This window comes from Tupaia chinensis, unplaced genomic scaffold (genome assembly GCF_000334495.1).
Source record: "Tupaia chinensis unplaced genomic scaffold, TupChi_1.0 Scaffold000043_1, whole genome shotgun sequence".
In the NCBI taxonomy this organism is placed as follows: domain Eukaryota; kingdom Metazoa; phylum Chordata; class Mammalia; order Scandentia; family Tupaiidae; genus Tupaia; species Tupaia belangeri.
Genome location: NW_006159499.1, coordinates 389,412 through 402,577, shown reverse-complemented (window position 1 = coordinate 402,577; position 13,166 = coordinate 389,412). Strand labels below are relative to the sequence as shown.

The 13,166-nt window shown below is 36.4% G+C and overlaps 1 protein-coding gene across 1 annotated transcript in view; it reads right to left on the bottom strand.

The window, feature by feature from the left end:
- Positions 1 to 13,166, bottom strand: part of STXBP4 (syntaxin binding protein 4) — a 175,966-nt gene that overhangs the window by 43,527 nt on the left and 119,273 nt on the right. Inside the window, exon 18 of the mRNA XM_014589289.1 lies at positions 11,903 to 12,036. Within this exon, the coding sequence (XP_014444775.1) occupies positions 11,903 to 12,036 (134 nt within the window). The remainder of the gene's footprint in view (positions 1 to 11,902; positions 12,037 to 13,166) is intronic.

Below are 13,166 nucleotides of genomic sequence, written 5' to 3'. Positions count from 1 at the left end.
GTATTTTTAGGCCTGGAGGGAAAATACGTTTTTATAGAATCATTTGCATTTTGCCTGTCCAATTATAGAACTAAAACATGGGCTATACTTTAGGTATTCTACCATTATGGTCAGTTCTAATGTGAAAGGAAATAACGTTTCATCTTTTGAAAGAATGACAATTCACTATTTATCACGAATGCCTTCTGTGATCTGAGAAACAATCTTTACATTTTTTTCTGTATTTCTGTTTGAAACCAGTTCATGTGATAGTCTGTTCACCACGTTAGTGCTAGAATTTTTTAATCAATTAAACCTTAGATATTGAACATCATGTGACCTCCTTGACAACTATATTCCTGCTTTGTGGAAGAAATTAAATCTTGCCTGTGTAGCCATGCCTTCACACCTTGAGACTGCTGGTAATATAGGTGAATAAATGACATATCTAAAATTCTTTCCTGGAAATAATCTTCTACAAATTTCCATAACATGTGGTAGCTTTGGGACCAATTCACATTTGATATTTCTTTATGTATATTAAACATTGAATGTATGGTGGCTTCCTGATATTGATCACTAAAAAAAACTATATGTTTGCTTCTTACAAATCAATAAAGAACAGCAGATTGTTGTTATAGATCTAGTAGTATGAATAATTTCTCAGAAATTGGTTTAGTGAAAAAGCAAATACCTAGTAGTTATTAATGCCTAGAAAAAGTAACAGTGGAACATGAGGTGATCAAAGATTCAAGATGATGACAAGTAATTGCTCTATGCTACTGAACTTTCAGTTATACATTGGCCCAATAAACACAGGAATATAAAGTTTATACATTAATACTGAATTTTGGGCTTCAAAAAAAGTTAGACACACTGACATATTGCTAATCTCTGCTTTTAAAAACACAGTTGTTCTTTGCTATTCCAAACATAAACTAAGTTACTACCACCTCCCACCTCAATCACTGCAATAGTCACCTACTCTTCTTGTCTTCTACATTCTTGTTACCTTCACAGTCTGGTTTTAAACAACTGCCTACACGATCCTTTAAAATACACATCATATCTCTTTTTCTTTGCTAGCGAGTTGAGTTTCTTTTATAATAAATCTCTGGTTGGATATATAGCTTGGAAATATTTTCTTCCATTCTGTAGGTTACCTTTTCACTCTTGATTGTTTCCTTTGCTGTGCAGACAAATTTTAGTTTAATATAATCTTATTTGCCTATTTTTGCTTTGGTTCCTATGTTTTGGAGCCTTAGTTTTAAAAACTGACATGGTTCAACATCCTGAGGTGTTTCCTCTATGTTTCCTTCTAGTTATTTTATAGCTTTCATTTTAGAGTTATTTCACCTTCTTAGTTAAATTATTTCTAGATATTCTACTTTCGTGGTAGTTATTGTAAACTAATTTTTTAATTTATCTACTAGTTCATTATTGGTGGGCAAATACACTACTAGGCAATTGATCTGAACAGATAATTCTCAAAAGACAAACAGTCAATAAGTACATTAAAAAAATACTCAGCTTATAAAATATCAGAAAAATGTAAATCAAAACCACAACAGGGTATCAACTAACCCGAGTTAGAATGGCTATTAACAAAAAAACCCAGAAGAACCAATGCTGACAAGGATACAGAGAAAGGAGAACTCTTGTGCACTGTGGGTGAGAAGTAAATTAGTAAAACCATTATGGAAAATTGTATGGTGATTCCTCAAAAAACTAAAAATAGAACTACTTTATGAACTGGGTACATACTCACAAGAAAGGAAATCAGTACATTGAAGAGATAGCTGCACCTGCATGTTAACTGCAGCACTGTTCACAATAGCTAAGACATGGAATCAGTCTAAATATCCAACAAATGATAAATGGATAAAGAAACTGTGGTATATAATAAACACAATAGAATGTTATTTAGCCAAAAAAAGATAAAATTCTATCTTTTGAGGCAATACGAGTAAGTCTAGACGAAGTTATGCTAAGTGAAATAAGTCAGACTCCAAAAGAAATACTATATGTTCTCATTCATTAGTGGAAACTAAAAGAATTGATTGGATAGAAGTAGAAAGTGTAACAGTGGATACCAAAAACTGGGAAGGAGAGGAGGAACTTGAAGATAGGGAGAACATGGTTAATAGATACAAAACTGCAAGTAAATAAGTGAAATGAGTTGTAGAGTACCACAGCATATAGAGAGTGACAATTTAATGTACAGGGTATTCCAAAATAGGTAGAAAAGACAATTTCAAATATTCACAACACAAAAGTAATGATGGTTGAGGTGCTGGATATTTATTGCCCTATTTTGATCAAGACATATTGTATTGTGTAATGAAAAAAATCAAACTGTACCCCATAAATATATACAACTGTTATATGTGAATTAAACATTATTGAGTCGTTGGGAAAGTAATGATACACTTTTGCACAGAAAAACAGAAAAATACATCAAGATTTTCCTGACGACTTAATATAATAAAAAGAACTCAGAGAACACAGAAAAAAAACCTACTTCTCTTACTTAAAACCACTGGTGGTTTCCTATGACACTTAAAACACGAATTCCGTACTACAGTGTTCAAAGTCTATGCCATCTGGTTTCTTTCTATATCTTCACCCTTTATTCATCCTACTCTCCTGCTTGCTCACATGTATCAGATACAAAGGGTTCCTCCCTTTCCTTAGATATGTCAAGTTTGCTCCTGCCTCGTGGCTTTTGAACCGGGTCTGAAAAGCTCTTCCCATATATTTCCTACAGGCACTTCTTCAAAGAGTACTTCTCTGTCCAGCAATCTAAAGTAGTATCTCCAGTTACTCCCTTTCCTGACACATTATCAGGTTTTATGATAAGCATAACAACACTCCTCTGTGTCTGGAAGTATGCGATTTACTTATTTGCTAACCTGTTTGTTCATCACTGTTCAGTATAATTTACCTAAGCAGCTTGATGGCCAGCACCATATTTATGTTGTTTTATCCCAATTCCTAAGTCAGGGTCTGACCCACTGGGGATACTCAAAGAACACTTCTTTTTTTTTTGAGAGGTTTTCGCTATAGGGCGCGTGAGCTTGCCAGACAGACAGAGAGAGACATAGAGACAGAAAGTGAGAAATCACCCCCCAGGGGGATGGTCACGCCACAATCCCTTCTCCTCCATTCTCTTCCTGGGATCTTGGGCACACATGCACACGTGCCTGGCGTGAGTTTTAAGCCACCGGGTCCGGGATGTGAACCGCGGTCGACTACGTGGGAGTCCAGCGACATAGCCATTACGCTAACTGCTGGTTCCCAAAGAACACTTCTTGAAGGAATAAAATAAATTTAAATGATTACCTTTTTTAAGCAATTTATTTTTCTCTTCATTTTGTTTCTGGAAATAAAATTGTACTAAAAAGACACTAATTATTTTTCTTTTTCTTTTTTTTGGAGAGATTTTCACTATAGGGTGCGTGCGCTCGCTAAACAGACAGACAGATACAGAGACAGAAAGCGAGAAATCACCCCCCAGGGGGGATGGTCATGCTGCAATCCCTTCTCCTCCATTCTCCTCTCGGGATCTTGGGCATGCATGCACACGTGCCTGGTGTGAGTTTTAAGCCACTGGGTCCGGGACGCAAACCGTGGTCGACTACGTGGGAGTCCAGTGACATAGCCATTACGCTAACTGCTGGTTCCCAAGACACTAATTATTTTTCTTGAAGCTAACAATAATTTGCCCACTTAAGACAAAATTAAATCAACCTAAGATTAAATTTGATGTATTTTCCTAATGGAACCTTACAGCAATGACCTACTTTCAATTTGCAACAATACAAGAGAATATGTGAGTATACCATTTCCTTGAATGGTAAGACACCACAAATATTTACAGTGATTATTATCTTGCTTTGAATAATCAAGTCACCAGAGAACAGGTCTGCTTTACAAAAACAGGAGAAATTGTCTTTCCAATAACGGAGAATAGCATAATAAGCTATTTCATAATACTCGAAACATTTTACCCAATTCTAACAGAAGAAAGATATATAAATAGCATAATTACTTTGTGGGAGGGCAAGAGACATAATACCCATTCTAAAAGGTATCATTGACTTTCATTAAAGAAACTTTTTTTAAAAATAAATTTAGGCTAGTTAATGAAAGTATGCTTGGGGGGAAATAGGAAAGCAATGATGAGAGTCTGAGGTCTAGAATCAATAGAATAAGACAATGGTATATCAAGTGTGAGTCTTGGGTCTAGAAGAGTAAAAAAAATCTAAAAAAGATAAATTATAAAATGGTTTTAAAATGTGGCAGTACTGCTTTCCCCCTTTTCCCCTCATTTGCTTAAATTGCTTTTAACTAGGTCCAGAATGTAAAGATAAAAGGCAACTCTTACTGGCATTTCACTTTTGAAAGTTAAAATATTGCTGATTTCAGACAGGAACCCTTGAATTGATGCAGGAGGCTTACACAGGTGAATATATGCAATTAAATTATCATGGGTTGTAGGTGAAAGACTTTTTATTTTCAATCAGTTGAAAAAAGTAACAGTTAGCGTAATGGCTATGTCATTGGACTCCCATGTAGTCGACCGTGGTTCGCATCCCGGACCTGGTGGCTTAAAACTCACGCCGACCGGGCATGTGTGCGTGTGAGCCCAAGATCGCGAGAGGAGAATGGAGGAGAAGGGATTGCGACGTGGCCATCCCCCCTGGGGGGTGATTTCTCGCTTTCTGTCTCCCTGTCTCTCTCTGTCTGTCTGGCGAGCGCATACACCCTATGGCAAAAACCTCTCAAAAAAAAAAAGTACAAAATTATTCAACCAATTTATAGTAGTTAATCTAACAAATGCTATAATGAAAATACATGTACATATTTATATACATCTCATATTATTATCTTGGCAAAAATACGAATAGATGGGATTACTGAGTTAAAAATATATGGCTGGGGCAAGTAGGTAGTGTTAAGGAACTGGACTCCCACAAGGCTGACTGAGGTTCAAGTCCCGCACCTAGTGGCTTGAAAATCACACTGGACTTGTGTGTGTGTGTGCACATGCCCAAAATCCCAGGAGGGGAATGGAGGAAAAGGAATTGCAGTATGGCCATCCTCCCTGGTGGGGGTGATTTCTTACTTTCCTTGGCACTGTCTCTGTTTCTCTCCAGGAGTGCATGCGCCCTATGGAAAAACCAAAATATATGTATGTGTGTGTGTGTGTATATATGTGTGTGTGTGTGTGTGTGTGTGTGTGTGTGTTATAGATGAACATTAAAAGCATTAAAAATACTTTTATTAAAACCTTTGAAATGGACATTTAAAAAGTGTGATACATACTGCAAAACCTTTACCTAAGGGTGTTGTGCCAAGTTCTCGTTCACCTGCAGTGGATGACAATATTTACTTTTAACTTTGATTAGTGGCAGGCCCAGATGGCTCCTAAATGGGATGGATTTTTTTGTGTCTAATACATGAACAATCTTAAAAAATAAAGTATCTTCTTTACAGCAATACTCCTGCCCCTTGTTTCCTCTGCTCAGACATCATTTAGGCCTTTGTGGGTATGAAAATGTTAGCTACAACTTCTCACTTAAATTGCAGGAATCTCTGAAGTATAAGACCCCACAGATCATGATATTGGGCTGTCAGAAGAGTCATGACATATTTCTCTATGTAAAAATGCATCATGACTTTTCAGACAACCCAATAGATTCATCCTGTCTCTGGTGAATTGGAGACGTTTCTTTCTTGCTTTTTGTTCTTTAAGCCACACACAAACACACAATTTTTCATGTAATTTCTAAGTGCAGGAGCAGCATGTGAAAGCTTTTAATATGAGATCACTCTACCATTTTCCCAATTTCCCTTTTAAATCTCAACAGCTATATTTTCTTGCTTTAATACTGTGGACCTTTTCATAATTATATATTTGTATGCACATGTATATATTTATTTAAAAGAACATGAATGAGATGTATGTGTATATATGTAAGTATTTTACGTTTTTTATTTATAAAAGCTTGAATGAAGAGAGCTCTATACTAAGAATTGGCGCTTGACTTCTGAGGGGATGTGTGGACTTCTTGGTTGCCCTAACACTGGACTAAATTGTTACCGAAGTTCCCCTCATAGCTGGCAGCTGGCCAGTGTGTGTTTGCAAGCAAGTATGAGGATGATGCAGCAGTCTCAGGGGAATGAGAAGTGAGCTAGGACCAGAGGTGACTGTGCAGAGCAATGTGGAATTTGGTGCAGAAGCTGCTGTGTCAGCTCCTTTGATATTAGCAGCTTCTGTTACGTCCCAGTGTGAGTCAAACCTAAAGTGTGTCTATGCTTTTTAAAGGATCAAGCCCTAGTGGCCATCTGCTTGACACAAAATGTGGGTGAAATACGAGGATTTCAAAGAATGTTATTGAGTAGCCAAGATAAAAAAGAAAAAAAAAAAGAGTGAAAAAAGTCTACTCCCCAGCCTGTCTTTGAGTTTATTCTTTACCCAGTCAAATTATAACACATTAAGTGTACCCTCCTGCTAGGGCTCCCACCAGTTACTACCATAAGTGCTCCTGCTTTCCACAGGCAGAGTCACGAGCTGGCCATTCCTGCCTTCCTTCTATGTGGTCTTACCTGCCCTATATTGAAAGGTTTTGGGGATTCATTACCTAGAGCTGCTAGTGCTTTTGAAGATTTATTTTGCTCTGTTTTAATAATCTATTATTTCCAGGGAATCTTGAAGGAAGATCTAGATGCCCGTGTTTATGCCACCAAGGAATTATTACCAGGAAGTTAAAAAGTATTCTTTTCATTAAAAATGTCCTGTGGGCTATCTGGACAGATTTTTTTTTATTGTGCATTTTTAAAAACAGAACTTCCAGGACCAGCAGATTGCATAATGGTTATGTCACGGGACTCTCACGTACTCAACCAGGGTTTGAGTCCCAGACCAGGTGGTTTAAAATTCACGCTGGGTGCGTGTGCATACATGCCCAAAATCCCCAGAGGAGAATGGAAGAGAAGGGATTGTGGTGTGGTCATATCCTCTGGGGGGTGACTTCTTGCTTTCTATCTCTCTGTCTCTCTCTGTGTCTACCGTGAGCATGTGTGCCCTATAGCAAAAATCTCTTGGGAAAAAAATACAACTTCCTCTTTCTGCTTGTGTTACATGATTATTTTGTCAATCTATATGTCAATAACCATATTACAGTTCTGGGAACCAGCAGTTAGCATAATGGCTACGTTGCTGGACTTCCACGTAGTTGACCGCGGTTCGCATCCCGGACCTGGTGGCTTAGAACTCACGCCGGGCGCGTGTGTGTGCATGCCCAAGAACCCGAGAGGAGAATGGAGGAGAAGGGATTGTGGCATGACCATCCCCCCTGGGGGGTGATTTCTCGCTTTCAGTCTCTATGTCTCTCTCTGTCTGTCTGGCGAGCGCACGCACCCTATAGTGAAAAAACCTCTCCTAAAAAAAAAATTACAGTTCTGAACAATTACTTATTTCAAATAAAGGTTACAGTAAGGCATTACAATGATATGGATTGTATAAATATTAATGGAGATTGATAGTAGCATCTTTAGGGGTTACTACACTGAAAAATGCAGATTCTGTTCCTACTTTTTAACTGAAAGTGATGTAACAGAATAGATCAAGTTTCCTTAGTTACCAATAAACAATCAAAAACTAAGATGCTGATATGGACAGTTAGCCAGTTTCCTGTGCTGATTTTGTTCTAACTTAAAACTGATCACACCATTAAAAGTTACACAGTAAGATGGGGTCTCATCTACCATATTTTAAATACATACAAGTTAAAAAAGCTTAGATGGATACCTACCATAGAGAGAAAATAAATTTAATTATTTTAAGTCAATAATAATGTGGCAGCAGCAGCAACATCCATGAATCAAACACCTTATACATATTCACAGGGCCTCTGTTAGGTAATTTACATGTATTTCATTTCATCCTTCCATCCTGCCACTTAGATATCATGATCTCCACTTTTTATATGAGAAATTAACACAGAGGTTAAGTAATGTTTTCAGTGAAGCTGAATGAACAATTAGGAAATATCAGAGATTCTGTGAGCATCGTTCTCACAGACTCAAAGTGCTACTTGACTCCAGGCTGCCTCTGTGACTCATAAGCTTCTCCCATGCTAGATCTGTTCTAATGAGGGTGGGATGACCATGTTTGCAATGTTACTGAAAGCATTTCTATTCCCTGTGATTCTATAATACATAAGGAGGTGCTTAGTTTGGGGCATATAAATATTCAGAATAAATATAAAATATGGATAATTATACATTTCTGGGAAGAGGACTTTCATTGGATTTCAGTGGAGACCATGATCCAGAAATAGTTCAGAATTGTCTTCTTTCAGGTTGTTGGGAGAGTCATGGTGCATTTTTGAATAGAAAAATACATTATGATTCTCCCGACAACCCAATACATACTTCTAGTTTTATGTTATAAGACTCAAGACATCTTTCAAATTTCTGGAGAAATCCATAGTATAACACCTTAGAATGAATTTATATGAGAGGACTTCAAAAACTTAAAAGAAAATTATATTAAAGTATAAATTTATTTTGATGCAAAAGTTCTGAAATACATGTTGAGTTTTTTCATAATAGGCATTTTCTAAGAATTTTCTTAAGACTCCTTGTATTCAGAAGAAAATGGAGGCAATAACTCAATGAAAATTTCAACGTGTAACTTAATGATATAGCCATGAAAAGGAACTGAGGTGGAGGCTGCAGCTGATTATCTATTTTAAGGTAATTATTTTCTGTTTCCCAATATATATGAAGAAAAGCTACCATATAAAGAGAAAGAAAAATGAGCTAATTTTATCTGAATTATCAAATGTAAAAAGCTATATAAGGTTATGAAAAGTACTAGCAAAATATGCCAACATTAGCAGTTACATTTCTAGATAAAAGGACAACATAGAAAACTATATGCTAGTTTTAAACAGCAAAGTGTGTAAAATCTTACCAATGAATAAAAAGTGCATATGCGATATTTTCACTTTTCTTCCAAAAAGTTCTGCTGAATTTCAAATATTTTCTTTGAATAATCATGTTTGACAGATATGGAGGTTAATGCTAGCAAGGTAATTAAAATTAATGATGGCAATGTCCACTGGGCTGTCTATGCAGGTGTTTCCTCCTCTGTTCCCACCCAACACGAAAAAATCCGATACATAAAATTCTGGGCTTACACATAACACATTAGAAGTGATAATTTTCATCTCTCATAAAACCTGCAGAATTTCTCCACATAATGAGTTCTTATGGATTTTTAACATATAATTTGATTTTAAAAAATGTATTAGCTTATACAAAATTTTAAATGCATGTTTATTGTATAAATTGAGCAGATATTATTAGAGGCATGGTTTCCAATCCTCCATAACATGGTTGTGAACTTGAAAGTTACTCAAAGAGTCTTTGGAGGTTACCCTATACCAAGCCAAGTCAAGCCTTTATTACCCATACTATATTCAAAACTTATTATTTTGATAGTTAATTAACATAAAATTTTCTACCTGTCTATCATCTATCTACCTACCTACCAATCTATCTATATTTGTTTATCTGGTCTCCAGCATAAGGAAGATCAAGAGTGGTAAACTAGAGCAACAGTGGAATGTTACAGGCCAGCACAAAAACAACCAGCAGACAGTGATATAAAGAAACAGAAAAAGCAAACTATAGTATACTCTATTACCGTCCCAGGTATTAATAAATACTTATGATGATATCGAGTCATCCCAACTAATTTAGCATATACTAACATGGCAAATTGTATTCTCTACAGACAGCCACGGTGCAGACTTCTGACTACTAGGTCTACTGTAATGTGACCTGGCCACTCTCCATGGGAGGAATCTACATCTTCCTCTTAAATCTGCACCGATGAATAGAATATGGTGGATGTAAGGCTGTGTGTCTTCTGACGCTGGGTAATAAAAGGTGATGTAGCTTCTGTCTTGCTCATTGGAATACCTATGCTAGAGCCTTGAGCCACTGTGTTAGAAATTCAGCTACCTTCCGGCTACCAAGTTGTGGAGTCTACATAAGATAGGTGTCCCAGTTGATAACCCAAATTGAGCTCTCATCTTCGATGTCCAGCTCAGTAGAGTTATCAGATGATTGTGAATCCAGAAGACATCTGATTATAACCACATGAGAGTCCCCTACGAAGAAAACTGCCTAGCTTGAACCCAGTTAACCAAAAGGATCATGAGATAAAATGCTCTATTGTTGTTTTAAGCCATTAGGTTAACCGCAATTCAAAATATACTTCTGAGTATGTGTTTTGTTCCAGAAAATATGCAAGGAATGCAATAAATTATATTGTTTAATCTTCACAGCAAATTTCTTGAATAAGTATTATCTTCACTTAATAGAAAAGAAAACTTAAATTACTTTTTAAAAGTTCTCAACAATTATTTTTCTTTCATGGCAACTATTTCTTGTATTATGGATCCAATGTCTTGCTGACTTTCTTTAAAGAGAATTAATTCCATATACTGGAAAGTCCTGTGCCACAAAGATTTGTCCTGTGTCAAATGTTTTATTAGATATTCATGTTGGTAAAACACTGGTTTTTAATTACTTGAGTCTGGAATATAACTCCATTTTCAAGTAAATACAAAATATTCTTGCAGTTTGATTATATATTACCTTTTTCAAACTTGTAACTACTATGTTTATTGATTGAAAATTGGACTTTCTTGTGTTTAGAACTTTACCAAGAATCTTTTACCATTTTGGATAATCACATTACTGGTAGTAGCAATATGCTCAGACTATCTACTGTGCTCAATTGACAATACAACGCGCTTGTATCAATCTACATTCATAGTCATCACATTTGTGGTGATTCTATGTGTAGGTGCAAAGTATCTGATGACTACAATACTATCTCCTACTGTGGTTGTACCCAAGCATTTATCTATTAAAATATATATTATTTTATGATAAATCACCTTTCTTTTATTTCATCTTCCTAAAAACCTTTATAGCACAGTTAGGACATGTTATTGACTTTTATAAATAACAGATCTAGTTAGTCACCTATCGCTTTCAAATGCAGGAAAATGAACAGTATTAAAAATAGTTACAAAAAGGGAAATCGATGAAGAGGCAAAAATGCCTGGAAAAGAGAAGAGGGAAAGATAGAAGTGTCCAATCATTTCAACTTTCCCCAAGGTTCTCTCCCTGTTGGGGTGTTGGAAGTTACTTAGAGCATTGCTCTGTTTCTCTTTCTAGCCCAGTGCTGACTCAAGGGTATCTAGTGACAGATCATGCAGTTCCTTTAGATATTATCCAGGCCCTTGCTTAAGGGGTGAATGCCTGAGCCAGCAGCTCTGAAGAGTAGGGAACTGGTTCAGCTCTTCTACAGTCCTTTCATTAATTACCCTGCTGACTGCCCCGGGGTCAGCTCATAGTCTTTCCTATCTGTGATCTTGGGGATTTTTCCCTGGTTCTATTAACTCATTGTCTCAACAGTTTTGTCTTTCATTTTTATTGTGTTTTAGGGTCTTTTGCTCAACTGGCTGTACCTTCAATCTAATTCCATCTGTTGTATATTATTAAAAAAAAATCCTTAATGTTAATTCTATCCTTCCAGGTTTTCATTGCTATAAATTTATTTTTATACTTATTCTTCCATTTCAAAGAGACTTTAGATGGAAGTAGAGGTAAAGGCACGTTTTAATCAGTTATCTTCAGTTGGAAGTCATTTTAACACTTTAAAAAGAGCAAATATTCTCCCCCTACAACTGGTATATTAAGACTTTTATTGATTAGCTATTGATTTTATTGCCAGCAAACCAACACATTTAATGAAATTAAACTGTTGGACTTAAAATTTTGTTTCGTTTGGTTACATTATCAAAAAAAGTAAAAAATGCAGAAAACTTACAATCCATATCAAGAATGGCACGAACAGATTTAACAAGTTCCTTCGATTCAAGTGCTAGGGTTGCAGGGATGTTGCGTCCATTTCTTCCTAATGTTGCAAGGGAAGTCTGTGAAGCTAATACAGCTCTTCTTTCACTACAAGGGCATAAAATAAATATGTACTTATTATTCAATAAACAATACCTATACTTGCTAAATCTGAATTCTTATTAATTATAAATTTGTACTAAATATTTCTATTTGGGAAACTTTTTGGTGTGTGTGTGATAATTTTACTAGAGGGTACATATGCTTACCAAAGAGAGAAAGAGAGACAGAGAAAGTGAGAAAGCAACTCCCAGAGGAATAATCACGCCACAATCCCTTCTCCTTTTCTCCCCTTGGAATTCTGAGCATTCACACACACACAGCTGGCAAGTATTTCAAGCTGCCAGTCAGAGACTAGAATAGCTGAGGTCACACAGAAATAAGAGTTCAAGGGACCAGCAGTTAGCATAATGGCTATGTCGCTGGACTCCCACGTAGTCGACCGCGATTCACATCCTAGACCCAGAGGCTTAAAACTCATGCCGGGCACATGTGCGTGCGTGCCCAAGATCTCGAGAGGAGAATGGAGGAGAAGGGATTGCGGCGTGGCCATCTCCCCTGGTGGGTGATTTCTCGCTTTCTATCTCTCTGCTTCTCTCTGTCTGTCTAGCGAGTGCACGTATCCTATAGCAAAAAAAAAAAAAAAAAAAAAAAACTCTCCAAAAAAAAAGAAATGAAAAAAAAATAAAAGGAAAGAAGAGTTCAAAAACTAAGAATATGGCAAACTTAATCATAGGGACAAGTCTGGAGTTGAATATTATAACCCAGAATTCAATTGCAAAGATAGAACCACAACAGAAGATAGATTAAGTACATGAGACTGAACTGGTGAAATGGCATTCTGTGACTTTGACTAAAATATTGTTGCTTTTCTTCTAGGCTTTGTTGCCCGGTTTTAAGAGTTTTTGTCCTGTCTTGAGCTGTCAATAGGTTCATGTACTTACTATTTGAACAGAATACTAACCTATTCCCAGGCTTTAAGTTTTAAGCAAATTTCCTTACCAATTCAAAACTGCTTTTCTTGAAATTACCAGCTGAACTTGCTATTGAAAGTAGTTAGATTATTTAAGAAATTGTGTGATCAATAAAAAGTGTGGGGGAAAGGAATGGAAGACAACTGTAGACACCAGAGATAGTGTGAAAGAGGGTGGGAAAGGTCAGAGGGTCAGACATAGGGG